Source organism: Pan paniscus, chromosome X (genome assembly GCF_029289425.2).
Source record: "Pan paniscus chromosome X, NHGRI_mPanPan1-v2.0_pri, whole genome shotgun sequence".
Lineage (NCBI taxonomy): Eukaryota > Metazoa > Chordata > Mammalia > Primates > Hominidae > Pan > Pan paniscus.
This window is the reverse complement of record NC_073272.2, coordinates 100,841,020-100,868,999: the sequence shown is the minus strand read 5'-3', so window position 1 is coordinate 100,868,999 and position 27,980 is coordinate 100,841,020. Positions and strand designations below refer to the sequence as shown.

At 45.6% G+C, this 27,980-nt stretch overlaps 2 protein-coding genes across 8 annotated transcripts in view; one reads left to right on the top strand and one right to left on the bottom strand.

Moving 5' to 3' along the window:
• Window positions 1–896, top strand: part of TAF7L (TATA-box binding protein associated factor 7 like) — a 29,763-nt gene extending 28,867 nt beyond the window's left edge. For all 4 annotated transcript variants that reach the window (XM_003810408.5, XM_055106582.2, XM_055106581.2 and 1 more), the window contains one exon: window positions 23–896. In XM_003810408.5, coding sequence (XP_003810456.1) covers window positions 23–67 — 45 coding nt within the window. In that variant the 3' untranslated portion in view covers window positions 68–896. The remainder of the gene's footprint in view (window positions 1–22) is intronic.
• DRP2 (dystrophin related protein 2) overlaps window positions 1–27,980 on the bottom strand; it is a 112,210-nt gene that overhangs the window by 62,428 nt on the left and 21,802 nt on the right. For 3 of the 4 annotated variants that reach the window (XM_003810406.5, XM_008962756.4, XM_034950732.3), the window contains 18 exons: window positions 27,213–27,481; window positions 26,678–26,824; window positions 26,167–26,245; window positions 24,063–24,123; window positions 23,692–23,753; window positions 21,979–22,053; window positions 20,853–21,054; window positions 20,544–20,629; window positions 18,563–18,720; window positions 18,060–18,226; window positions 16,427–16,538; window positions 14,595–14,731; window positions 14,232–14,297; window positions 13,907–13,972; window positions 12,895–13,038; window positions 10,612–10,849; window positions 8,988–9,108; window positions 4,652–8,660 (listed from right to left, as the gene is read on the bottom strand). In XM_003810406.5, the coding sequence (XP_003810454.2) occupies window positions 8,536–8,660; window positions 8,988–9,108; window positions 10,612–10,849; window positions 12,895–13,038; window positions 13,907–13,972; window positions 14,232–14,297; window positions 14,595–14,731; window positions 16,427–16,538; window positions 18,060–18,226; window positions 18,563–18,720; window positions 20,544–20,629; window positions 20,853–21,054; window positions 21,979–22,053; window positions 23,692–23,753; window positions 24,063–24,123; window positions 26,167–26,245; window positions 26,678–26,824; window positions 27,213–27,481 (2,315 nt within the window). In that variant the 3' untranslated portion in view covers window positions 4,652–8,535. Of the gene's footprint in view, window positions 1–4,651; window positions 8,661–8,987; window positions 9,109–10,611; window positions 10,850–12,894; window positions 13,039–13,906; window positions 13,973–14,231; window positions 14,298–14,594; window positions 14,732–16,426; window positions 16,539–18,059; window positions 18,227–18,562; window positions 18,721–20,543; window positions 20,630–20,852; window positions 21,055–21,978; window positions 22,054–23,691; window positions 23,754–24,062; window positions 24,124–26,166; window positions 26,246–26,677; window positions 26,825–27,212; window positions 27,482–27,980 lie in introns of those variants that run through there. The other variant, XM_055106580.2, reaches the window with a different exon arrangement.

Below are 27,980 nucleotides of genomic sequence, written 5' to 3'. Positions count from 1 at the left end.
GTCTTTCTACCTCTCCCTACAGCTCATTTCCCTACAGGAACAGTTGCAGCGTTTTCTGAAGAAGTGAGGAGAGCCATTGGCGTGGCCCACAAACCTTGGATTCACCATCCAGACTGCAGATTGGATGAAACTGTGCATGTTTTTGTCCCTTCAGTTGCCTTATGTTGAATCAGTTATATTTATCTGTACCTTCTTTGCTACTTAAAATATGCTCACAGTTTGTAGTCATGTAGAAAAGGCCAGTATAAAAATGTAGTAGACTTAAGAGACCCCACTCGACCATGAGACTTTCTCTTTGTCAATTTGGGAATTATTATTATTAATTTAGAAATGGGGTCTTGTTATGTTGCCCAGGCTGAATTCAGACTCCTGGGCTTAAGGGATCCTTCCGCCTCAGCCTCCTGAGTAGCTGGGACTACAGTTTTAGCTACATATGTTTTAGCTTTTCTTTTGGTTTTTAGTATTTCCTAAAACATAGGGGAAAAAACGAGGTCATTTCTACTAAGCACTAGGACCTGCCATAGTGAGTTTAAGTGCCTACCTTGCAGCAGTTAATACTAGATTGTGTTCTGTCTCTGTTCAGGTAACAGGACTGCATTCCTGCTCAAGGATGATTTCTTGCTGCTGCTTATGTTCTGTTGTTTTTAGGATGGAGCTGGTTGTTATTCACCAACTAAGGGAACAGTTAGAGCAGAGATGAAGAAATTATGAACTGTTATCCTTATTCTGAGCCTTCTCCTCCTAACCCTCATCAGTTAAGGTTAGGAAGAACAAGATGCCATAATGCCTATGAAGACTTCTTTAACAATCTTGTTTGGGTTTTTTTCTAGGTATATTATTAGTGTTTTATGGTCTATGTTCTTTAAGCAATAAATAAATTGTTCATTTTAAATGGATTATTGTCAATTTATTAAACCATCCCCCATGATGAGTGTACTCATATCCAAACGGAAACAAGAAGAAAAGCAATAAGCTCTATATCTTAGTTCATTTGGGCTGCTGTAACAAAAATACCATAGACTGGGTAAATATAAACAACAGAAATTTATTGCTTATAGCTCTGGAGGCTTGGAAGTCTAAGATCAAGGTGCCAGCAGCTTTGGCATCTGGTGAGGGGTTTGTCTGCTTCCTAGCATCTTCGGGGTGCATCCTCACATGATGGCAGGGCAAACAAACTCCCTCGGGCCTCTTTTAAAAGGGCGCTAATTCCATTCATAAGGGTGGAGCCCTCATTACCTAATCACCTCCCAAAAGCCCTACCTCTTAATACTAACAAACACATTACTGATTATAGCTTAACATATGAATTTTGGGGGACACATTCGGACCATAGCACTCTGATTAGAAAATGGCAGACGATGCTATCAGCCTTGGGGCATCCTTCCAGAGTTCTTAGGGTAACTCCTAATAAACTAAGCAAATAAAATCCCAATGCTGTATTGTTAAGGTGAGAAGATTTGCTCCAAATCCCAATGCTATATGGTTAATATGAGATGGAGCGGGTGTGGGGGGGTGGTTAGAGAAGTGATACAAATGGCAGCTCCAATATTTGGGTTGAATTACCATGCTGTAGTGGAACTCACACAAGGATGGAACTTGCCTTGGGCAAGCCCCTGTGGTTCTTTTTTTGTTTTGAGATGGAGTCTTGCTCTGTCGCCCAGGCTGGAGTGCAGTGGTGCGATTTTGGCTCACTGCAACCTCCGCCTCCCGGGTTCAGGTGATTCTCCTGCCTCAGCCTCCCAAGTAGCAAGGATTACAGGCAGCTGCCACCATGCCTGGCTAATTTTTGTATTTTTAGGAGAGACGGGGTTTCACTATGTTGGCCAGGCTGGTCTCGAACTCCTGACCTCAGGTGATCCACCTGCCTTGGCCTCCCAAAGTGCCGGGATTACAGGCGTGAGCCATCACGCCTGCCCGCCCCTACGCTTCTTAGAGCCTCTATTTTCTCATTGTAAATCATGGGTGATAATGCTTACCACCAAGAGGCATCTGGGGGTTTTCTGGAAGTAGCCCAGCTAGCCCCAGGTCTGATCCCAATTGACAAAGTCAGTGCTGCTTTAAGAAATATAATCCTAAGTTCTCCGTGCCACTTTTAGTGCTCCTACTCCAAGTCAAAGTTAAGCCATGGGCAAAGGAGAGGTCATGTATGAGCAGGGCCTGTGAAGTTGGGATGGAGACGGCAGGAATGCTGGGGGAAATGCAAGGGAAAAAGTAGGACTAAGGGAGATAGGCATGTTAAAGGCAAACAAAATGGAGCCCAGATTAGGAGAGAAGTTCGAGGATTGCTTGAAAACCAAGATGATATTTTAAAAAGATTGTTTTTTTCAGAAACCCGTAACTTAAAAGATGAGAATACGGAGAAAGAATGAGGGAAAGAAGTTGAGTGTCAAGAGGTAGAAGGTGGGGGAAGAAGCAGAGTTTGAAAAGAAGATAGGCCTTTCCAGATAAAGGCAGGCAGGGGACTGATAGAAAGTACCCTGGGGTCATGCTGGAGAGACAGGCCAGTGAGTGTGGCACATGTGCCACAGCGGGCATCCAGGAGTGGAAGAGGTAGAAGAGCCCTCATACAGCCTCTGTCTGATACTGCAGCCTGAGAACAGTCAGAGCTCTGCTGAGAGGCGGGGTGGTAGGGAAGACAACACAACAGGAAGGGGCAAGGGCAAGCTAGTGTGTTTGCGATGCCCCTCCATCTCCTCTGCTACCACTTCTCAATGTAACCCAGGGGGGCTGCTTCACCACTGCCCTCCAGTCACCGAAAGCTATTGCCGTTCTGACTTTCCACCCCACCCCAACATACACATGCACACATTCACTCTGACACCTCAGAAAGTTTTCCTTTGCTATAGCTCAGTGATTTTGACTTCTGTATGCTACAGACTTGTGCTGTCCAATATGGTATCCACTAGGCACATGTGGTTTTTGAGCACCACATGACTAGCCTGAGTTGAGATGTGCAGTAAGTGTAAAATAAACACTGGATTTCTATAAAGGAACTGCTCTGTGCCCGCATCCTGATGACCTTACACTATCCACATAGGCCACGCAGGCCAGGCTCAACTGCAGGCTGACTCAGGTCCTGGCATAACACCCTGTGATCCTCCCGGAACACAGGAAGACAGGCAGTCTTGTGAGAATTTGCTACAAGAGCGTTTCTCAGTCATCTCCCTATCTTGAGGGAGGTTGCCATGAGATAGCTTGTCACCTGCCTCCCTTGTTCCAGTTAAGTATAGGGCTTTCTGCCTGCTTCCCACTCCAGAGGGTACAGTTGCAGGCCATAAAACTGCTTAGCTGCAGTGTGGCATTGGCTACACAGTACCAGGGGGTCCTACCATTCATGTTGCCTGTCATCTAGCCCCTTTTGTTGCCCTGTTATATTGTTCTGTGGGACGAGGGATGCAGGGAGCTGATACCATTGCTGATCTTGCTTTTTCTGTCTCTATAAGGAATAAACTGTCTGGATCTGTCTGGATCTCGTGTGTGTGTGTGTGTGTGTGTGTGTTTCCCCCAGCTGAATGTGTCAGCTTGCTTGACATTTCCAAAGACTTGGTTAAAAATATATTTTAAAATCTCATTAATAATTGTTTTATACTATTACATGTTGAAAGGGTAATATTGTGGATATATTGGGTTAATTATTAAAATTAATTCCATCTATTTTTATTTTTGTAATATGGCTGCTATAAAATTTAAAATTACATATGTGGCTTGCATTATTTTATACTGGACAGTGTTGCTATAGTTTGGTGAGAGGCTGAGGCAGGAGAATTGCTTGAATCCAGGAGGCAGAGGTTGCAGTAAGCTGAGATTGCACAACTGCACTGTAGCCTGGGTGACAGAGTGAGACTCCGTCTCAAAAAAAAAAAAAAAGAAAAGAAAACATGGACTGACAGGGTTTTACTTATTGACAGGATATATATATACATATATATATATGGATGGATATATATATATATAGATGGATATATATATATATACACACACATACACATGCTATATATATATTACGGATATATATATATATATATCCTTAATATAAAAAGAAAAGAAAAGAAAAAGAAAAAGAGGGACTGACAGGGTTTTACTTATTGACAGGATATATACACACACACAGGATATATATAGATAGATAGATAGATAGATGGATATATATATATATACATACACATACTATATATATATTACAGATATATACACACACACACTATATATATATATATATAGTGTGTGTGTGTGTGTGTGTGTGTGTATATCCATAATCTCAGAATAAAAGGTAGACCTTTAAACTGAATAAATATAATTTTATGAAAACTCAATGCATTGTCCTGACTTTTCTTACAATGCTTCAGGCTGGTGAAAAACCCTCAGATTGAGGAGGATGAAATTTAGAAACCATTGCTACATACAGCTCATCTCATAAGGCGCTAACTAGCTAATTTGGGGAGGGTTGGGAGGATGTTGAGAGGTGATTAATCCGGGTAACAGTGGCAGATGAGCCCAATGGGGAGGTCTTTTTGTGTCCCACAGGTGTTGGACTCATCTGGTAGCCTTATGTTTTACAGTACTTCTGTGGCTTCTTGGTCTACCCTCTCTTCCCACCCCCAAATAAGGGAAAGATATGAAATATCAGACTCAGAGAGTATAACCAGAGGAACCAAAGTAAACAAGTACAAATTTATTCTTTTCAAAGCAGAATTCAAGGGAAAGGGGGAAAGCACCACAGTGAGTGGCAATCAAAGTTAACCAATTTGTTCCCAACCCTGTCCCTTTGTCCCCTAGACTTCCATGCCACCCTTGTCACCTCCCCCAAATCCTTTCCCCAATTTTCATCCTGTGACCAGTTCTTGCAGCCAGCAAGCAGCATACCAGACTTCGGTCAGGCCTCAATACTGCCATAGGGGACAGCAAGGGCATTCAGCAGGCCCCCTCTCAAATGTGGCAACTGTGGGAGAAGATGGACTCTGCGAGCTGAGCCCTGGCCTTGAGCCTTTCCTTCTCCCACAGCAATTGGTGTTAAAAGAGTAAGAAGTAGCTAAAGTGTTCCTTGTTCCTACGGGAACCACCCAGCTGAAGAATTAAGTCTCCACAGCCTCAGGACAAGGCCCCCAGTTTTTTTCCCAGAACTGTTCGAGTTAAGGCAGCTACTTTCTTGCTTTTCTGTCATCTATGTGAAGGGAAATTGGATGGGATTTTTGGCCTTGAAATGGTGCCACAGACCATGACTCTGCCACTGAGAATGTGAGTTCAAATGCTGGATATAGAGCCCAAATCTCAAGCACACACATCAGGAAGCACAGATATTCCTTAAAATGAATCTGGAGGGAAAACATCTCCTAGGATTGGCCTCTTCCTGGCCTCAGGGTTTCTCATTTCTGTGTCCTGCCAACCCATTTCCTGGAGCACCAGAAACTCAAACAGATTTCTCTGTAGGGAAATAGTTCCCAACCTTGGACCTTGAAGAAAATGAGCACTTGAAAGTCTTGATTCTAGCCTTTCTAATCTGGAGGGAAGGGCACATGTCCTCACTAGGGAAGCATAGCACAGCCTGATGTCCTCCAGCTAGTCAGCCTTCCGTGACAATGCCCAATCAATGTGAATCCACTCTGCTGTCACTGGAAGCAGAGGTATCCTCGTAATGGCTTTTTGGCCTCTATCAAATTCTGTCAAGAAGAAATCACCTCTCAGTCCTAACTGTTCTCTGATACTATATGACAACAACCCCAGCAAATGCTCACATTCCTTATCATTGATGCTAATCCCACAGTCAGAAGGTTTTCTTTAGGCTATCAATCTAGCAACTCCCTTCACCATCCTTCCAGTGTAGGGCTATAAACTACACAGTGCCATGCACAATACCCTTAGAAGACTAATACACAACAAGATGTCTAACAACATACAACACATTTTGGTAAATCCAACCCCAAGTTGGATTCATAGTACCCAAGGATCCATTTACCTTACTGTGGGAAAATTCCCCACACATACTGCAGTGACTGTCCCTGGACCCTTGAACAATATACTCACCTTAGGCATTAAGGTAAACACAGGACCACAAAATGTCAGTGACCCCTTAGTGAGAATTCAACTCTTGACCTGCCGCTTCAGTCCACCTACAACGCAAATCCTACATAACAAGATCTACATCTTTTCTACCATGCCTGGCCCACTGCAGTTGCCACAGGCCCTCAGCAGCCCAAGAGCTCTCAGGTGGGGTGGGGATAACAGAAAAGATTTTCCAGGACTTTCCTGGTAAAAAATTGCTCCATAACATGTACCCGCCTAAGGCTTAGGCAGGCATATGCCTCCAAGTCCTTGAGCCCTCCGTCCCACATTCCCGCCCACAATCTAGGCTTCTACAAATATGCTCCCACTCTGACTGATGCCCAGGTTCTGTGATTGATGCCTGCCTACCACCTGCTCAACCATCTATCCAGATACCCAGTTCTCCTGCCCAGAGACCTCATGAACACTAAGGCAGATGTTATGCTGTGAAGTCTGACACCCTGGACCTGTGACTTAGTGGTGGAGGAGGCAACCCTAAGCTTCTGGACCCAAGCCGCTGCCCTGCCTCCCCTGCAGCAGATCAAACTAGGTTCCTAGCAGTTCTACCCACTGGCCCACTGCTGGATTATAATACAACACCCCAACCGTCACTCCCTCCTGATTGTGGTGGCAACTGTTGCTTTCTTTAGCCCTGAGTGAGACCATAAGAGCTGGAAGGGACCAGAGAATGTTCTCTGTGTCTTAGCTGGCAAAGGCTAATAAAGGCCTGTTTGTCCTTTTCTGCATGGGGTGGGCAGAGCTTGGGTTTGCTCTATTTTGGCACCTGAACCATTTAGGGGAGCCCAGGAAAATTCACCCAAGGCCCAGGTCTCAAGGGAACAAGATTTGGAATGAGTGAAGAGAACAGTGACTCTTCCTGTTAGATTCTCTGTGACCACAGGTTTCTGTTGCTTTGGTCTTGAGGACAGCCCACTCCAAACATCAATGGAGAGAGATATCCTAGGGGAGCAGCCAGGATACATCTATCTTTCCAACCAGAGGCTGGGGCTAACAAAGAGCAAGGCAGAACATTAATACTTCAAGAGGTATTAGAATTTAATGTGTGAGTGAGGCCAGGAGAGCACTGATGTACAGTAGATATGTAGAATAGATATGTATGTATATAAACTTAGGCAAATGAAGTCAACTGCAGGGCTCTAGGTTATAAAGCTCCTCTTGGGAGAAAGCTGCCTAAGTGGGCTCTGAATCTATTCAACATTCCCAAGCCCACTCCCCCACCCCTACTATCTATTCTGAACAGTTTCTGGATAAAGAGATCATGGTATATGTCGCCTAGGAAGAGCTAGTTCAGTTTGAGGATTGGATTCACCTTCCAGAGTTAGAAATAACAATTTTAGTCACAGGAAGGCCTTGCTGTTGTTGTCTGGGTGGAAAGTGGCCAGCTTCCTGATTTGTGGCCTGTGGCTCCTATGGAGGGGCCACTACACACGGTGGCCAGTTGCAAATGCCTTATGATTAGCTGGGGACAATCAGCCACCTCACCTGATTCAGCCTGAGAGCTAGAAGGGTCACAGCCTGGAAGGGTGTTGGATGGCAGTCATACTACTCCAGACTTGAGGTGGGCTTCCTCTTCCTCACCCAAGGAAAGCAACACTCCCTTGCTCAGCAAGCTGCCACTGTGTCCTCAGGTCTGTGAGGACAGACTCAGAGGAGCAAAGGGTGGCTTCAGCCGGGTTTCCAGAGCAACTCGCAACTCAGTGGGTCTCTCAAAATGCTGAGGACTTTAAGAAATAGGAAGATGTGGGGCAAAAAAAAAAAATCTAAACCCATAAGTATGGATTTAATGCTTCCAAATATAACGTAGAAGAACCAGAATGAACTGTTCTCCCCTTAAGGAAGGTCTGTCAGGGACTGAGGCTAAAGAAAATGAAGATATTTGAGGAGAAACCAATACCTAGGTAGCATTAGGATGGCTAGCAATCTGTCCTGGAGCTGAAGTAATAGAACACACACTGCCCAGACTTTTTCAGGGGCACTTGGGGTGGGGAAGGTGTCTCGGGGATACCCTTTTGCCTTCCTGAGTTGCGCCAGAAAGTAGGGGTAAACCCTGTGGATTCATAATGCTGGATGGAACCTTGGGGGTAATTAGGCTTCTCTCTCTCCATAATTCCACGGAGAAGGAAGAGGGGCCAACATGTACCGCTTAGCTCTGCAAGGCAGCTTCTCTGCTCCCCATCTGAATGGCCAAGTGATATTTGCCTGGGTTGCAACAGAAAGGTACTTAAAGGGCTGACCTCGAACTTGAAGATTAAAGGGAACATTTCTAGGGTCAGAAGAATCATGCCTCCCCTTTCCCCATCACTGCCCGCATGCACCTCACATACCACCAGATCCCTGCTGCTGCCCAGAGCCCAAATAATACTAGTTGAGGAATGTGGGGCCAGTGGAAACTGGAAAGGTTGGGTGAAGGCTGAGGAAAGGCTTTGACCGGAACCAGGAGAGGACTATGAACTATAGGATGGGGATCTGGCTCCATCAAGAGGCCAGCAGGGTGTTGGCAGTCACATCAGAACTTCGCACACTGGGGAAGGCATGACGGAGTTTCTCCATGATGTCCTCCAAGCACAGGCTGACATCCTGGCTCTTTGACCCCACATCATCTGGGTTAAAAAACAGAGATTTGAGAAGAGAACTAGAGACTCCTTTATGAGGCCAAGGGGCCAGATAGAATTCTGCCAGCTGAAGGGCAGACCTGCCCGCAGCATTTGCATCTTCCCAGCACAATGCCTAATACATAGGTTGTGCTCAATGTACATTTATTTGTGGAATAAGCATATGAATTAATCAATCAGTAAACCAATCATCCCTGACCCTAAGCACAAAACCAAGAGGAGAAACCAGTCCCAGCCCCGCAAAGCCTTGGGCAGGAAATCGAGGGCAGGACAAAGCCATGGAGAAAGGGGCTGGGAAGGGCCAGGGGAACTCACCTGCAGCCTCGGTATCTGGAGTAGTCTGTCCCTTCTCCCGGGGGTGACTGCCTTCTGACTGCTGTGGAGAGGAAGCTAGGGACGAGCCTGCAGAGCCACTGCCATCTGATTCGGTGGGTGGCTAGCAAGAGGTAAGGCATGACTTAAGTGGATTTGCCTTCCTGACCTTACTTTGACAGACTCCTGAGCTTAGAAGGGACCTGAGAGACTTCATACCATCCCTTTACCCTTAGACTTTAAGAAGCTTTTGGTATTACCTAAAACAGTGGCTTCCACTTTTAGGAAACTTCTTAGAATATTGAATTACCCATTACCTTCTTCCTTTAACAACATGTGTCAAAGGCTCCCAGTTCTTATAAGAATGGCATTGTACGCTGGGCGCGGTGGCTCACGCCTGTAATCCCAGCACTTTGGGAGGCTGACGCAGGCGGATCACCTGAGGTCAGGAGTTCAAGACCAGCCTAACCAACATGGAGAAACCCCGTCTCCACTAAAAATACAAAATTAGCCGGGCATGGTGGCCCATGCCTGTAATCCCAGCTACTTGGGAGGCTGAGGCAGGAGAATCGCTTGAACCTGGGAGGCGGAGGTTGCAGTGAGCTGAGATCAAGCCATTACACTCCAGCCTGGGCAACAAGAGCCAAACTCTGTCTTGAAAATTAGTTAATTAATTAATTAATTAATTAAAGAATGGCATTGTACCTAAAGGTCTCTTGCTGTCATTTCAGCTATAATTAAGCTATTTAGAACACAATTCTCTCTGGAAATGTAGAGTTTCACACCTGATCCTTGGTTCATGACATAGCGTATGTTAGAAACCTCCAGGAATCCATAGAGGCCATTCCTTGGAGGATCTGGGGAAGAGGCAGAAGAGTGGTATTTTCCATTACATATAATGACAATAATAGGTAACATTTATGAAGTGTGTACTAAATTCCTGGCATCATGCTAAATTCCATAAATGCATTATCTCCTTTCATGTTTCACCACAATTCTATGAAGTTGGTACTGTTACCATCTCTGTTGTACAGATGAGGAAACTGGGGCTTAGAGAGGTTAACTAACTGTCCAAACACCCCACAGTCAATTGGCAGAGCCACATGCAAACCCAGAGCTGCCTGACTCCAGAGCTTTACCACAGCATACACATTGCCTCTCAGAGATGAAAGGTGCAAAAAGTAACAAGAAACACCCTTAGATAGCACTAATCTTTCTCTTGCCAAACTTGTCCCAACCCACTTCTTTCTAGCAAATACCATACTAGCAAAATCAATGTTTTAGATGATTTTTGAAGTTTGTTCTTTTAGTATGGGATTCCAATGGGTTGTGAAGAAATAAGCCCTCAGAAGTCTTCTCTCTGCCCCAGGCCCCACAGTGGCTGGAGAGTGACACACAGGGTGGCATGGAAGGTAGGTGGAAGAGAGTTGGCTGAAGATGTGACCATACCAGTCTCTTCTTTCCCCCGCCCCCCCACCAACCGCAGGCCCAGTTCTCTTCAGGAAGTTACCTGACAGCCACTGCCAAGGAGCTCTCTCTTGTATCTTCTTTGCCACAGCCCTCAGCTCCCCAGCCCTTCCCCTGGGCTCAGAGGCCACCCTGGCTCTTTTCCTGTCTCCATCCTCACCTGCAGGAGAAGCTCCCTCAGACGCTGCAGCTGGGACTCTAGCTGCTTGTTGTGATCTTCGAGGATCTGCATGCGCGTCTCCAGGCGACTCTTATGTTGCCGAAGGATACGGGCCTCGGCCAGAAGCTCCTCATTGCGGTGGTCTGGTGCTGCCTCAGTGGAGCCGTCAGCCAGACTGGGTGCCTCAGCTGCCTCCTCATGCTGCCACTTCAGGCGCCTCAGCTCTCCCTGGAGAATCCTGCCATGGAGAGAGACACCAAGACCTATGGCTCTAACAGGGCTCTGACTGTCCAGGTTTCAGATGTCCCCTCAGGCCTAGGTGTGAACAATCCCTGTGCTCTTCCACCCCACCTCACCCCCACCCCCACCCCCACCCCCAGCTGTGCTCTTGCTTGAATGGCCACATCCACTTCCTCTCCAGCACATATGTCATTTACTCTGCCATCCTGAGACCTCAGAGCAGAGAAAGTTGACATTTTGCGTAAGAAATGTCTCAGGGCTTTGATGTGCTGCTTTAGGGATTAATTCTGACCTTAAAATCAGGCAGAAACACAGTCTGCAAATAAAGGAGGCATTAGGGCCACTGACTCACCTACTCCATTTTTAGATGTTTAGATTCCAAGGGAAAACATAACATAAACAAGAGACCACCTGTCTTGCCTCTTCTCTCCACAATCCTCCTCTTTGGCCCACTTTGAACACCCATGCTGGGTCATCAAAAAAACAAATTCCAAACAGGTGGCCTACTTTTGGGGATATCACTTTTGGCTTTGTTCGTTTTTTCTTTATTTGCAACAGAACAGTCACTCTCAGCCCAGTGTTTCCCAGGGCCTGCAGACTGCTGCTCAAAGGCAGTGTTTCTCAAATGATTCATGGCAAAAATCCAGGTGTTTTTTTTTTTCACTCTGTTATGGACCAGTATGTGGTCCCAATGCACATGACTAGTACATAGCTCACACCACGTAATTCATCACACAAGTTCAACAACACTCAAACTGGTCTCTACCCTATTCAACGAGATGAGCCTACTAATTTGGTGCTTGAATATCATAGCAATGTCAAATTGCTATAAAAGTTTCTAAAAGCTTACTCTCTTTTTTTTTTTTTTTTTATCTTGCCTTGGACTGGTCACAAACTGGTCACAAACTGGCCCTGGTCTGCTCTCCAAACTCTGAGTAGCACTGTTCTAAAGACTTACTACTCCAAGTGTGGTCTGTGGAACAGCAGTATGGGCATCCACTGGGAGCTAGTGAGAAACGCAGAAACTCAGGCCCCACCCAGACCTGTGACTTAGAATTTGTATTTTACCAAGCTTCCCAAGTGACTATCTTATGCACTACTGTTTGCAAAGCACTGCTCTAAGGGGTACTACGAATTCTACTTCATGCCCCATAAGTGGCTTGGACCCTCCTTAGGTACCTGCTGCCACCTTTACTTTATGGAAAGTCATGTCTTCCCTGTATTCTTCTTCACCATCCCTATTCCAGACCTCCAACGCTCTATGTAGTGTCATTGTCCTCTGGAATACTTTTACTAGGTGATACACATTTCTTTCCACTTCCAACATTGAAAGGTCTCTGAGGGCAGGAACATGTCATACCCTCTCCTGTTTTCTCTATGCATTCTCTCTGCTTGCATCTTGTGTGTTCTTGGAAAAATTTGGGTTACATTAAAAGGATTCAGGCCAGGCACAGTGGCTCATGCCTGTAATCCCAGCACTTTGGGAAGCCGGGGTGAGCAGATCACTTGAGGTCAGGAGTTCAAGACCAGCCTGGCCAACATGGTGAAACCCCGTCTCTACTAAAAATACCAAAAAAAAAAAAAAAAATTAGCCAGGCATGGTGGTGCATGCCTGTAGTCCCAGCTACTCGGGAGGCTAAGGCATGAGAATCGTTTGAACTCAGGAGCCAGAGGTTGCAGTGAGCCGAGATCACGACACTGCACTCCAGCCTGGGCAACAGAGTGAGACTCTGTCTCAAAAAAAAAAAAAAATTTAAAAGTTTTCAAATAATTATTATAATAGCTAGCATTTATTGAACCCTTACTATAAGCCAGGCACTGAGCCAAACACATTATATGCCTGATCTCATTTGGTCTTCACAAGTGACCCTAGGAGGCAGGTTTGATGATCATCATCCCCGTTTTACAGATAAGGAAATAGAGGATTACAGAATATAAGTAACTTGCTCAAGGTCAGACAGCTAGGATGTAGAAGTGCCTGGACTTAAATTCAATCTGTCTGCCTCAAGAACCCACACAGATTTCTGCTATCATCACACCCACCGGTTCTCATCTTCCAAGTGGGCCAGGATCTTCTGTAGCTCCCCTTTGCTTTCTGTGGCCACACTGCATGGAGCCTGCTGTCCAAAGGCTGGCTCCCGGTCTGTGATGGGGCTGGAGTGCCGCAGCAGGTACTGGTCCTCGTCTCTGCATGGGTGTGGGGAAAGCAGAGTAGGTGACCAGTTGTTGAACAGAGAAACAACTCAGCTCTCAGCTCAGGCCCCAGGAAATGCATGCTGGAGGATTCACTTCTAAGTCACATCGAGAGGGAAAGGACATATACTGAGGCTTGAGAGGGATGAAAGTGTTCAAAGGAGGCAGAGGCTGTGGTTGGGGGTATTGAGAGAGTGTTTTCAGGATGCAGGTATCTGGGTTCTACTTACAGCCCACTCCCCTCCCCGGGAAACAATGAGCAAATCATTTCCCTTTCTGTGCTGTTCCCCCACTCTACCCTCCTTTGTTTCCTCTTCCTCTAGAGGGATCTGGGTCCCAGTCAGGGCAGATTGATCCATGTAGCCAGAAGCTCCTAGGACCTCTGAGCAGGGTGGGGACCTCCCTAGAGACACAAGGCCCCTTCTCTGGGCTGTCATACCAGGCAGTTCCCTTGGCTATAGTTCAGCCAAGTCCCTGATGTCTCCCAGGGTTAGTGTAGCACTAGATAGGGCTTTGGCATCTTGAGCACAAGATAATGGCTCCTTTCTGCAACTTCAGATGAGGGAGGGCATATTCTTCGTTCCTCAAAGTTGTGTATAGAAGGATGGGATCTTGCAACAGGAAGGGACTTGGAAAGATGGCAGAGAGCTAGTACATCACTCATTTCCCAGGTTGATTGATAGAGGGAAGACTGCCTTTCTTACTGAACACTGTGCCCAGAAAGCAGCCTTCCTTCCTTAGGGAGCTAAGGATCCTAACCACCACACACCCCCATTCCCTGGAGGATATACCCTTCCCAAACAGTGGCACAAAGATCTCAAGGAGAACTATTTCTGGCAAATAAGCAGCTGTGGAAACTCACATGCTGTCATCTGGGGACAAGCTGTCATTAAAGAAGGAGCAATTTTGACTTTCCATCTCAGCAAGCCTAGGAATAAAGAGCAGAGGCAGGAGAGAAAACAGGATGTGGGGCCTGCTTCCATCTCAAGGACTTTAATCTCACAACAGGATCATTGGCTTTGAGAGCTGCCTCAACTACTCCTAAGTATTGGGCCTTGCTGGCTGCTGCACACCCCACTGTGCACATCCCCTGGCCCTGACTCCATTCTCCTTGCCCCAACTGAAGATCCTTTCCCCTTGGACTTCCTACAACAGCTCCCATCCACCTCCCGCAAACCTGGTGGTACCTGCTGGCAAAATGCTCAATTCGGGAGTGTGTGTCGGCGTGTGGCCACATCGGGGAAGAAGCCGGCCTAGAAGAAAGCAGCAAAGACTCGGAGGACCAAAGACTGGGCAGCCTGTTTCCTCCTCCCTCTCGTGCTCCCTACATTATGGACATGGGCAAGAGCTGATGGGAACAAAATACAAAGACTGGATTCCAGTCTACTTCTCAGGCCAGAGTGCAGGTCAGGCCCAAGCTGAACGGCCCTATCACTAGTGGGATTTACCTTGGAACATTCTCCTAGCCCACTCGGGACTCAGCCCCTTCGCAGCATACGATCGGGCTCAGTGAGGCTGCCCACAGCCCCTGCTCAGCCACCAGTACTCACGTCTCACTGTAGTCAGCCTCCAGCACTGATTGCACAGGCAGATAACCTCGCTGAGGGTGTTTGCTGAAATAATGCTTGGAGCGGAATTTGTTCTTTAAGGTTGTGGCAAAGTCCCTCATGTTCTCACTGGATGTGGTCTGAGGAGGAGACAGGGCAGAGGAACTTACCCTAATGGCTTCCAGATATACTGGGCAGGTGTGGCTGCTCTGCTAGAGCAGACAGCCTGCTGGGTAATCCACTCTTGCTCATGCCCACCATACCCTGCTCCTAGAAGAAGGTCTGGGAGGATATATGCCAAACTCAACACTGGTTGCCTCTGGGAAGTTGAACTGGAGGGGTGGGGGCCAGGGTGAGGAGACAGGAGGACTTTCATTTTATACTTAAAAAAAATTAATTGTCTCAGTTCCTCTAAAAGCAAAAATAATAATAATAATTAATTTTGTAGAGACAGGGGTCTCACTGTGTTACCAAGGCCGGTCTTGAACTCCTGGGCTCAAGAAATCCTCCTACCTTGGCCTCTCACAGTGTTGGGATTACAGGTGTGAGCCATGGCACCCAGCCTTTTTTTTATACTTTAAACGCTTTTATATGATTCCAATATTTTATAATGAGCATATGTTTGTTAATTTTTAAAATAGCTTTTCTATGAATTCTAAGGATGTAGAGGACGAGCAGGTGGTAGAGGATTATCAGTCTACCAGATCCAGCCAGTTTTCCATGTATGACTTTTCTAATGTTTTCTTTAAAATGATAATAAATGAAAAGTAAAGGGCATGGTCCCTGTTCCCACCAGGCCACACGTTTCTGTGCCAACAGGATTTGAAGAGATGAAAGCTTGGACAGATGGATTGTGGGGAAACAGGTTGAAAAATAGGAGACACTAGCTACTTGGGAGGCTGAGGCAGGAGAATCGCTCGAACCTCAGAGGCAGAGGTTGCAGTGAGCCAAGATCGCACCATTGCACTCCAGCCTGGGTAAGAGTGAGACTCTGTCTCAAAAAAAAAAAAAAAAAAAAAGGTGAAAGTAAAATTTAAAAAAAATTCTAAAAAAAAAAAAGAAAAATAGAATAGGGGAGAGAGAGCAGTGGTGGGAGCTGGGGATATGATCAGGGCTTTGGGAGCATCTGCGGGGACAGAAAAGGATAAAGATGAGTAGGGAGCAGAGTCAGTGCTGGAAGCTAAGCATGGAGCTGTGGGTTTTAAACACAGCACAGGAGCAACTCTGTGGCTGGAGTTCAGGGATGCTGACTGAACTGGGCTAAGGCAGGTATGGAGGACATGGTTACCAGGGAAAACCAAGTGGAGTTTGGGGGTCCAGGTAAAGGACATACCTTTCTTTTTTCCCTCCAAGGGATGAATAATTAATTTGAGCATAAGCTTTGGTACTGACTAGAAGGGGTAGAAATAATGACAAAGCATCAGGGAAAGACTGAGTGACCCAGTACAGAAGCAATATAGGAAGCTAGCCAGGAAAAACTCAAGTGAGCAATGGAAGGCGAATCACCTGGAACTGCCTTGCTCTCTCTGTTTTAGTTTGTTTGTTTGTTTTGCTTTGTTTTGTTTTTCCTGAGACTTTTATCTGCAGTAAAACAGTGAGTGCCCTTTAAATGGCTGAGAGTGTCCTGGGCCAGCTGTGGCCAGGCCTGGTGAGGGAGAAGCTCTGCTGGAAGAATAGAGAGGCCTGAATTTCCCAAACCAGTGAATCACCAGAGCTCCTTGGAGAATGCTCCCCACGGGAGAGCAGAAAACAATGAGCCAATGCTGGGCAAAGTGGATCAAGGCCTAGTACCTGAGAGCTGCCTAACCCTCCCACCCAGCCTGGAGGCTTCATACCGGTGTGTAATACTCCATGATGGGGTAGTGCAGCTTATTGCCTTTGCTGGCCCTGCCTGTCAAGAAGCAGGTCTGGCAGATGTCAACGTTGAATTGCTTCAGACTCCGGTACCTTGGGGGAGAGGAGATGTAGTAGGAAAGAGAGTCCAACGTGCCACAGTGACCTCCCCGCTGTTCCCCTAACATTAAAATATACACACACAGTAGAAGGGGATGAATGAGGCATGGAGCCATAACATGCCCAACCTCGTATACATAGCAGTGGCTGAGTTCTCAATAGATGAATAACTTTATTCTAGAGACCATAAATCTCTATGAAATCACAAGGCCAGATTCCCATGAAGTGTGGGAAATAGCATTGTCTCACCACCTTTGTTTAAGGGAGACGGGAGGGAAGCAGGGGTAAATATCTCATCATATCAAATGGCCTTCTAAACAAGGATGGCCCAAACAGGTCCAGGCTCCCAGGGACCACCACCTACCCTGGAGAAATTACACTTCCAATATGAAGGCAGTTCTTTCTACCAGCCTTGGCTAAGTTGGCTAAAAGTTATTTCCAAAGGTTGTTCATAATAATATACCTATTATTGCAGAATAAAGAATAGCCCTTCAGATCTACTTCCAAAGCCTGGCTGAACTGCCCAACCTTGTAGCATAGGACAGTGAAATGCCTAGACTTAGAGGAGTCATATGATCCAATATCTAGTCTAGATCTACCACTAACTAGCTGTGTGCCTCATTTGCTCATCTTACGAAAAGCAGGGTGATGACAGGGAGAGTTGTGGGTTAGTGTTTTACAAAGGTAAAAAGTTGAGTGTTTTATGATGAAAGTCCAATCCAGGATAGTGGTTACCTTTGTTGGGGAAGGAGGGGAATATAATCAAGGAGACCTCAGATGTATTGCAATAATGTTTTATTCCTTAAGTTGGTCACGGGTATATACTGTGGTGTGCTGATGCCAGCTCATACCAGCTCACGACAGTTGGCTGTTAAAATTTCAGGGGTTTTCTAAGCCAGTTGTTAAATCTAGCCATTATTAAATTATATAAACTCACAATTAAATAAATTATATTACAAACAAAGGTAATAAATACTCAAAACTCATTACTTCCTAATTACTTTGCTACTCTCTATGTTCTTGAGGTTACTTAACATCTATTGTATCTGCATGGTTGACATACTATATAAATGGTGTGCAACTGAGGATCTGTTTCTGACTCTGCTCAGAGACCTCCTGTAAATAGCCTGATGTCATTCACAGTGGGAGTATATACATCACAGAAATTAGCAAATGCTACAGATCAGGTTTCCTTTTTTCTTTCTAGAGAGTAGGTTGTGAACCATTTGCTGGCATACCATTTAGTACATAGGTGCTCTTACACCTATGTTCTTCTATACATTTTTGTAGGTCTGTAATACTTTATAATACAACTAAAACAAAATATTTCCTCACTTCCCATTTAAAAACAATTAAACATTCTGCAATATAAAGGATTATAACAGTATATAATAATGTACAATAGACTAGCTGTAATTATATAATAATTAGGTGACACTTTATTTTATAATATCTGAGTTATATGTCACATGACATATTTATTATTATCATCCCAGCAGGTATTGTTTTCCCTACCTGAACCCCTTGATGGGGCACTGCCTACAGATAGAGCACTTGGTCTGATGCTTCACTTGCTCAGCAATGGTGACCCGATGCAGAACAGCCAGCCACACCATGGACTGGGGCTCCAGGTTGACCCACTCCAGGAACTGGGATGCTTCAATGACTGGCTTCCCAGTGCTCTACGGAAACAAGAAGACCAATGGGAATGACTGAGGCCCAAAGTGTCTTATCCCTAGAATGGCAGCCCTCAGAGGGGCAGGAGAACCAGCAGGGGCTGGGTTGGCCTGTTCTCCAGAGATGTTCACGTTCTGCCCTGTGCTAGTTGAGCTGACACCCTCCCTAACAGGACTATGATTCTAGAGCCCAGAGAACCCTCTGCCCTGTTGTTCCATCCCAATAAACTCCCTTGCATCTGCGTACTTCAGATCAAAAGCCTAGCTCGTAGTCCTCCTTCCCTTCTTCCCACCCTTCCTGCAACCTCCCTTCCCTCCCTCACTCCCCAGTTCCATACTCACAAAACGGAAGCAACTACGGACACTGGGCTCCACATTGCTGCCCCCAAAGGCTGCCACTTCGCCCAGCTGACGGGGCACCTGAATGGCCTCATGAAGCAGGACACCAAGGTGGCGCTGGTCACACTGGCTGCCTGAGTTGGCCACTTGGCTGAAGAGGTCTGCTGGCCCCACCGTCAAGAATGGCCAACCCCGACACAGGAATGGCCGGAGAATGGTGAGGAGAAAGGGCAGAAAAGGAAAATAGGGAAAGAGCACAGACTGAGCTAATGACTTTTCAAACTGGACTACATAGAGGTCTATCCCTGACCTTCTAGTAGCCGAGTTCTAAAAAGAGCATTCTCTGAGTTCAGAGAGAAAAGTCAGGCCAACACAAAGAGAGAATATCAGGGGGAGGGGGAGACAGAGAGAGAAAGAGTGAGAGAGAGTGAAAGCAAGAGAGAGAGAGGTCGAGTGCACTGTGTGTAAGAGCAGTGCCAGACACAGATATGATACTGTTGGGAAAACAGATTCTTCCAGAAGCAGGATAATGGGGTACGGGCTCAGGGGCACCTGAACATGAGTCACAGTCAGGCTGCCATACCATCTCTCCTGTTTATGTAGTCTGACACTGCAGTAATCTCTCAATTGTCCACACAAATGGAAGGAAACACTGGCATGCATAATCCAAAAAGAGAAGCTAATTCAAAACATCTGATCATCTAAAAATTATCTCTAAGTCGTTGTGGAATCTACTATGATACTTATCTTTGTATATGGGTTATTTAAGCCCTTCTAGGACTGTTCCCTTCCACATCCCAATTCAGCCTTAGCAAACCTCCTCCAGAGGTTATTCTCTGTCTGCTTCATACCTTGATTAAGGCTTAGAAAATACACAGAAATAGAAGGCAGAGAGCCTAGGTTCGAGTTTTGGGTCCATTACTGCCTAGTTGTAGAATCATAGGTAAGTCATGAACCTCTCTATGCTGCAGTTTCCTTACTTTTTAAAATTAGAAATGGAGTCTCACTATGTTGTCTAGGCTGGACTTGAACTTCTGGGCTCAAGTGATCCTCCCACCTTGGCCTCCCAAAGTGCTGGGATTACATGCATGAGCCACCATGCCCAGCCCAGTTTCCTTACTTTTAAATTGATGATAAATAATCACTGTTCATCCCATCGCAAGGAAATGTTGAGAGAAATACATAATATCATAGCCATGAACATGTTTGGAAACGTTCTCTTCCCTGTAAAGTTTTTCCAGACTGCTGTCATCTGTCTCTTTTCTGTCATATGATATAGGATATATTTTTGGCCATTTGGATTATTCTCATCAGTACTTTCTAAAAAATGCTTTCTGTGTACTTCCATCTCCTCCTCTGGACTGTAAATCATTGGAAGCAGGGACCACGTCTAATTTAACTTAGCACTCACCCCATTTAGCAGTCACACATTAGGACTCAACAACTAATCATGCTGCTACTGAGAAGTTCAAAATGCTGAACACAAGATGGAGGACAGAGGGGAACGCAAAGGTACTATAAGCCAAAGATGTGAAAAACTACAGAAGAACATAGTGTCCACCTCCCAGATATTGGGTATTATTGTGCCCTGCCTGTGTATATAAGAAGTCTCTAGTGACATGGCTTGAGCTTCAGACTGGAAGAGAGCTAAGCCTGATAGGCCACAGGGGAATGCAACTAGAACATCAGGGCCCTGGGTACCTCAAAATGCCAACATAGATCCTGACTAAGTACTTCCATCAGTTCAGAAGGAATGAAGCCCGTTGGAGTGACACTGGGAATAGTAATAGGCCTTAGGCCCATCTTGTCCTTTGGCTTTCATGTGTTCTTTGCAACAGTGTGAACCAAGAAGCATCATAAGGTAGCTCAAGTAGCCCTCTGCTGAGTCACAAGATGTACTTTCTGCTTATCTTACACCCTTCCTCCTCCCTGCAACACCTTTCCCTCTACCCAACACCACTCCACACTTTGGAGTTATACTCACACTGAAGTTTTTCCTTCACTTCCGTGCCACACAAGCATGCAATGCCAGTCTTAAAAGACAATGCCCGCATCTTTCCGCTGCGACCACTAGGTTTAAAAAGAAGAGACTGAGAATATCAATGTATGTAAAGGGTTAACATCTTGGCAATCATTTCCCTCACAAAGTTGATCCCAGCAGGGCCCTGTTCCAACCATGCCCCAAGCTGAGCTGGGTCCAAGTCTACTATGGGAGCAACACCTTCCCACAAGGCCCACTTGAGATATCCCATTGAATTTTATCCTGGAGGCTTCCAGAGCTGAAAGCCCTTACCTATCAAAAACATTGAGGAGCCAATTGAGGCTCATGTCCACACAGAGTGGCACGTTGACCAGGATGCCTCTTTCCTCCTCCAAACGTTCATATAAGGCAGTCAGGCAGTGAATGACCTCTACCACATCCATCACGTGCTCACTGGCCTGCAGATCATGCTCATTGAAGATTTCCAGGGCTGTGGTTAAAGTTACCAGGTCCACTGGTAAGGAAAGAAGAGAAGAGAAAAAAAATATAGCCAAAAGTAGAACCCCAGGGATTAAATAAGGAGATAAAGCCACCAGCATCACCAAATTTGACTCAATCTCCAGATCAACCATTTGCAAATATGATACAAGCTTGTCCTTTACTAAGACCCTCATCCAAGGAGTCAGAAGGCAGCAAAATGTTCCTCAAATTAACCCAACATGTTTTTATATCCAATGTTCTTTGACATCAGTTTCAAAAAGATGATGGGACATGAGTAAACTCAACTCCTATGTTATACTAACTCCCAAGGGATCAAATCCCATTTTAAGTTTCTGTCTTTGCATGAGTTTCAATTGCAAATAGGTTCGTCTGTAAGTTTTGTTCTGAGAACCTAGACACCAGCAATGAAGGCTCAGGTATGGTTGGGGAAATGTGACATACATCAAGAGGACATCTTAATTACCCCCAAATGCTGGCTCAGCCTAGCCAGACATGCCTGAGCCAGGAAGTCTGAATGAACAGTGTCTCCGAGAAAGGCCAGAAGGCATATTATATCCTCAGCCACACTGTTCCCTAACCACTGGTATTTGCTTCAACAGTTTTGCTGCTACATCCAATAACCCCAAGATGGCAAATCATGGGTTGCAGTACTTCCTGTCACAAAGCAGTTGCTTGATTATACATACTGAGCATGGGAAAAGGGTCAAGGAGGAGCATAACAGTGGGGTTAATTTGGAAACACGTCTGGGGCCTAGCGAGAGTGGAAGGGAACTGGGAAGAGCAGAAGTTGACAGCTAGCATATTGCAGGCTTTGGAGAGTTTCCACCAAGCCAATCAACAACCTTTGCCAAGGTGGGAGGAAAATGAGAAACAGCAGACAGATGAGGAACAGGAGAGGGGTGGTGAACGTCATAGGGAAGTACAACAGGAGACGTACAGCGCAGGGCTTTCTGGACTCTGCGGAGTTTCATGGCAGTGCGATAAGCTGAGAACTTAATGTTGTTCAGATCAGCTGCAAAGAATGGAGAGAGACCCACTCAGATCAGAAAAATTCAAGTTAAAGCCGCAACAAGATACAATTTTACACCCACCAGACTGGCAACAAATAGATGTCTGACAATAGCAAGTGTCAACAAGAGTGGGGATGAATGAGAACTGCCAGTGAAAGTGTGAACTGACACAATCATCTTTGAAAACAACTTGGTATCACCTAGTAAAATGGAACAGTCACATATCCCACCACCCAGCCAGCTATATATCCCAGAGCAGTGACTTGCAAATGCTTTTTGATCAAGACTTACAGTATGAAATTCATTTTATAGCATACATGTATATATGTAAAAATAACTAAATCAAACATTTCAGGAAGCAATTCCTTACTAGATTGCATAGAGTGAAAACAACAAAATTAATATCAACTATGACTCTTGCTAAGGATCTGTTGCATATTAATATTTCCTGGTCTATTTCAACTTTTTAAATGTTTGTCACAACACACTGAAATGATGTTATGACCTGCAGACTGAAAAACATGCCCCAGAGAAATCTTTGCACACATGTACTGGAAGACACATACAAGAAACTTCTCAGCAGCACTGTCCTCATTAGCTTAAAACAAGAAATGACCCACGTGTCTGTCAACAGCAGAAACTGTGCTATATACAATGGAACATTCTATAGTGGTAAAAAAGAATGAACTGTAGTCACATGCATCAGCATGGATAAAATGTGCAACAAACATAATGATGAGTCTCTCACAGTAGGCAAAGATAAGGCACACAAGAGTTACGCTCATCACAGCCTGGACAGTCTTTTAAAGCAAATCAGACTTCACATCTGTAAGAATAATGTACTAATCCGGTGATAAAATGGTCCAGAGGGGAATGTAGAGCCTCCAGTTGAGAAAGGTGCGAGGATAAAGGAAGGCAGGCTGTTGGAGAAACGATGAGGCACTCATTCCCTCTCCCACCTGCTTATTGACTGCGATTCTCTTCTATTCTTTTTAAAACCACTTTATTGAGTTATAGCTGACATATAAAAAGCTTTACAGATTCAATGTCTACAAGTTGATGAGATTGGAGACAAGTATGCATCTATGAATCCATCACCCCAATCTATGCCATTAGTACATCCATCACTTCCAAAAAGTTCCAACTACCCTCTTTATTGTTTTTTTCTGTAAGAACACTTAACATAAGATCTACCTTTTTAGCAAATTTTTAACGATACAATCCAGTATTGTTCACTATAGGTAATATGCTGCACCGTAGATCTCTAGGACTTATCCATCTTGTATAATTGAAACTTCTTTGTACTCTTGACCAGTATCTCCCCATTTTCCCCTCCCCTCAGCCACTGGCAGCCACCATTCTACTCTCTGCTTCTATGAGTCTGTCTATTTTAGATTCCTTACATACATGAGATCATGTAGTATTTGCCTTTTGTTTCTGGCTTATTATTTCACTTAGCACAATGTCCTCCAGGTTCATCCACATTGTTTCAAATGGCAGTATTTCCTTCTTTCTAAAGGCTGAATATTCCATTACATGGATATACCACATTTTCTTTATCCATTCATCTGTAGATGGACATTATAGGACAAAGGCAGCTGTGTATATGCCCACCCTATACAGGAAGCCCACATTCTTACCTAGGGTTTGGTATAACTCTGTCATCTTGGGATGGTCCCAGCATGTGGTCTGAGCCTGGTGGCTACAAACAATAGCATCAATAGTACCAGCATCTATACCACCCACCCACCCCCACACTCAGATGTGCACACCACTCAGTGACAGGTTGGATGCAAGAAGCTGCAGGATTCGAGGGTAAACCCAAGATGCCAAAGCCCAAGGGTTCACCTTTACCCAAGTAGAATCTTGAGATCTTGAGATGAGTAGGAGAAAAACCGAACTGGATGGAGGAATCCCAACAGACAGAGTGACAAGGACAGGTAGCAAAAAGGCAGGAGAGGGAGGGGGTGGGCAGGTGACTGACCCGCTTCTGATTCAGATGGTCACTCACTTGATGTAGTAGGGAACTTTATTGGGTGAAATTGCTCTTTCCCAGGGAACCTGGACAGAGGCTGGTAAAGGAGAAGAGAAAGAGAAAAAAAGCTGGCCACTAATGCTCTTAAGGCCCCCAGCTACTCCCTTGCTCTATTCTCCCAAAGAGGTTGTCAAGCCCAAAAGGGGATGTCTGAATTTCATTGCCAGCTCTTAACAGCCTCTGAGGGTGGGACAAAGAGTTCTAATGAACACGCTTCTCTCCCTGATGTTAGGGCAAGGCAAGGAGAAGAGGTTGTCACCGATATCCTAACATACCAGAGATGTGGCAAGGGCACGAACAGGAATACTTGGCCTTGGCCACCCTGACAATCTTCTCCCTGAGCAGACTGCCATTTCTACCCATCAGCTGCAGGCAGCTGGATTACTCTTGCGGATATGAAGTAGACTCCACTTTCCCCTTAGGGCTCAAAGCTCTTCCCCTAGAAGGTCAAGCTTCTCAGTCCTGTGGGACTGTGGGTAATGGTACTGCCCATTTCTCTCTCTCTCATGAGGAACTCTGGAAACTCATGCCTCTCTCTGCCTGTGTCTATCTTTTGGACCTTCCAGGAATGGCTCAGTTTACATGGCCAGCTTGCTCACTGCAGTTTTCCTCGGTACAAGAGTCCTCCGCCTGCAGGTATAGCTGTATGCCAATGATTATAATAGCAACAATTTTAACCACAGTTAACATTTACTGAGCTCCTACTATGTGCCAGATATTATGCTCATTGCTTTGTGTGCATATCTCATTTTTCTGTCTGTATATTCTCACCATCTCCACTGCTACCAGCCCCCTAGTCTGGGCCACCATAATCCCTCACCTGGATTATTGCAATGTACCTCCAAATAGGCCTCCCTGTTCCCAATCTTGCTCCCCAGTAGTCTCTTCTCAACACCCTGACTCTGTTGAAACATAAGGCAGATCATGTCATCCCTTGGCTCAAACCCTGCCAATGGTTCCCCACTGTACTGAGAATAAAATCTGAGGTTCCTCCCATTGCCTACAAGGCCTTACATGCTCCAGCCTCCCCTACTCCCCCACACTTTGCTCTCCTTACTGTTTCTTGGACACATCCTTACCTTAAAGGTATGGAATATGCTGTTCCCTCTGCCTGGTATGCTCTTCCCTCAGCTATCATCCACATGGTTCATCTCTTCATCTACTTTAGACCTCTACTCAATTGCCACCTTCTCAGTGAGGCCTCTGCTAACCACCCTGTTCAAAATTGCAACACCTCCATGCTTAAGTCCAGCACTCCCTATCCACGCCTTCCCTGCTTTTTGTCCATAGCCCTTGTCACCAAGTAACCTTATATATATTTTACTTATTTGTTTGTGGTCTGGTTTCCCCAGCTAGAATATAAGCTGTCTAAGGATTTCTGTGTGTTTTGTTTACTGATGCAGCCCCAGTGCCTAGAGCAGTATCTGGCCCATAGAAGGCCCTCAATAAATATTGTTGAAAAAATAAAGTCATTTAATTCCCATAACCTGATGAGCTAGGTAATATTTTTCCTTCCTTTTACAGATGGGAAAATTGAGGTTCAGAAAGAGTAAGCTATTTTTTTTTTTGAGCCTGCACAGTTATTAGGTTGAGGTGCTGTGCCTCAGACCCAGATCTCTCCGATTTGAGAGATTGTTTTTTTTTTGTTTTTTTGGTTTTTTTTTTGAGACGGAGTTTCATCCTTATCGCCCAGGCTGCAACCTCCACCTCCTGGGTTCAAGCAATTCTCCTGCCTTAGCCTTCCGAGTAGCTGGGATTACAGGCGCCCGCCACCATGCCCAGCTAATTTTTGTATTTTTAGTAGAGACGGAGTTTTGCATGTTGGCCAGGCTGGTCTCGAACTCCTGACCTCAGGTGATCCGCCCACCTCAGCCTCCCAAAGTGTTGGGATTACAGGTGTGAGCCACCACACCCAGCCGAGAGACTGTTCTTTTAACCACTATACCACACTGTTTTATCCTTACTGCTTCTCGGATGTCAAGGTATACTGGGCTCCCACCAGGGCCCCAGGGGATAACAATAGACTCTCCAGGAAGATGGCTGAGGTTCTGCTAAGTGGAGTCCAGTTTGGTTCACGTACAGGAGAGAAAGTGCTGTGACCCAGGCCCAAAGTCCCGGTGGGCATCCTGGAGCTGCTTAAGCCTCTCACTAACTGACGCCTATGGAAAGAACAGGGTGAGGTCAGTAGATTCATTCCAGCTATTTAGAGTGGGATCCCCAGGTGCCTCTGGGAATCTTTATGAGCTTCCTCAGGGACTGGCTTTTCTCTGGTTCCAGCCTCTCCCACCGTCACCCAACTCCTAGCCATCCCCCAGAACTCCCAAAGGTCACAGCAGAGCATCCCTAATTCCAGGCCACAGTCACTCTTCCCCTGCCCCTGTCTACCCTGAGTGCCCAAATCCAGAAAGACCCCTCTTATTCATTTTAATCATTCCCTGCAGCTTAGAGGTTGAAAAGCCCATTCCCTAGCTCCACATTCTCCACTCCTCTTTTCCCATGCAGATCCTATTTCCATACCCCTGAAGAAGTTTCCCCCAAGCCTAGTTATATGGAGGCATCTCCCCATGGTTCACTCCAGGCTGCTCTTCTACCTGTAGTTGTTTCCATCGGACGTTGATCTGTTCCAGGGCCTGGGAATTCTCCATTGACAAGTGCACATCAGAAATGGCAAGTTGGTGGGCCAGATCATTCACCAACTTTACTCCATCTTTCATGGGGGAGAATTCTTCTTTGAACAGCTGGAGAACCAGGACCCAAGTGCCACAGCAGACAGAGTGGGAAAGAAGAAACATTAGTCATTCACCTCTACTCTTCCCTCTTCACCCAGAGGTTTTGTTTCAATAACACAGCCTAGTGCTTGCCTATTAGGGCAACCAGACTAAGGTGTGGGCGGCCACTGTCCTTATCCTCTTCCTCTCATCCTCAGAAAACACCAGGAAAAGAGAAGAAAGTAGAAAAACAGAAAAGACTCCAGCCAAACCAGCCCCAAATCTAGCACATAAACTGACAGCAACTCAGTTGTAGTCCAGGCCAACAATGGAGTCTCAGCAGCAGAAACATTGTCAGTGTCTGGGGAGAGTGTCAGGTCTCAGGGTAGACTGTAGTCAGGGGAGGGGGCTTGCATACCTTAATAGCCTGGATGTGCTCTGGGAGTGAATCAATGAAGAGATCCCCAATGGGCTCCCAAGTGGCTCGGACTCCCTCAGCTTGGCTCAGAGTAGTGCTTAGTTCCTCCATTGCCCCTTGAATCTCCAAGAGCTGCTCCAGAGTCCGCTCAATGTGACGGTGCTGGTCCACACAGCGGGCTGTCAACTTCTCCCACAGTTCACTGGCCACCGTCCCCTGCTTCCATACAAAGCGGCTGAGATTCTGGATCCGCTGTTTCGGGGAGGTATCTGCAAGAGGAGGCAGGAAGCCAGGTTAGGCCAACCAGGCAGGGTCAGCTCAAAGAAAGAGACAGAAACAGCCCTTTATAAAATGTGTGTGTATGTGTGTGTGCACATGTGGGCATGTTTGTGTATATATTCATACACACACAAATACATATTTTTCCATGGTTGAGCCCTTTAATACAGTCACGTTTTTTTTTAAAAAAAACTTTATTTTTAAATCATTGTAGAGTCATAGGCAGTTATAAGTAATAACACAGAGATTTCATGTACCCTTTACCCAGTTTCCCCAAATGACAACATCTTGCAAAACTACAGTATAATATCACAATCAGGATATTGACATTGACATAATCTGCCAATTTTGTCCAAGTTTCCCCAGTTTTACTTGTATTCGTGTGTGTATGTGTGTGTGTGTACACGTGTGTTTAGTTCTATGTGATTTTATCACATGCGTTGGTTTACATATCCGCCACCACAGTCAAGAGACCATATTGTGTTTTTC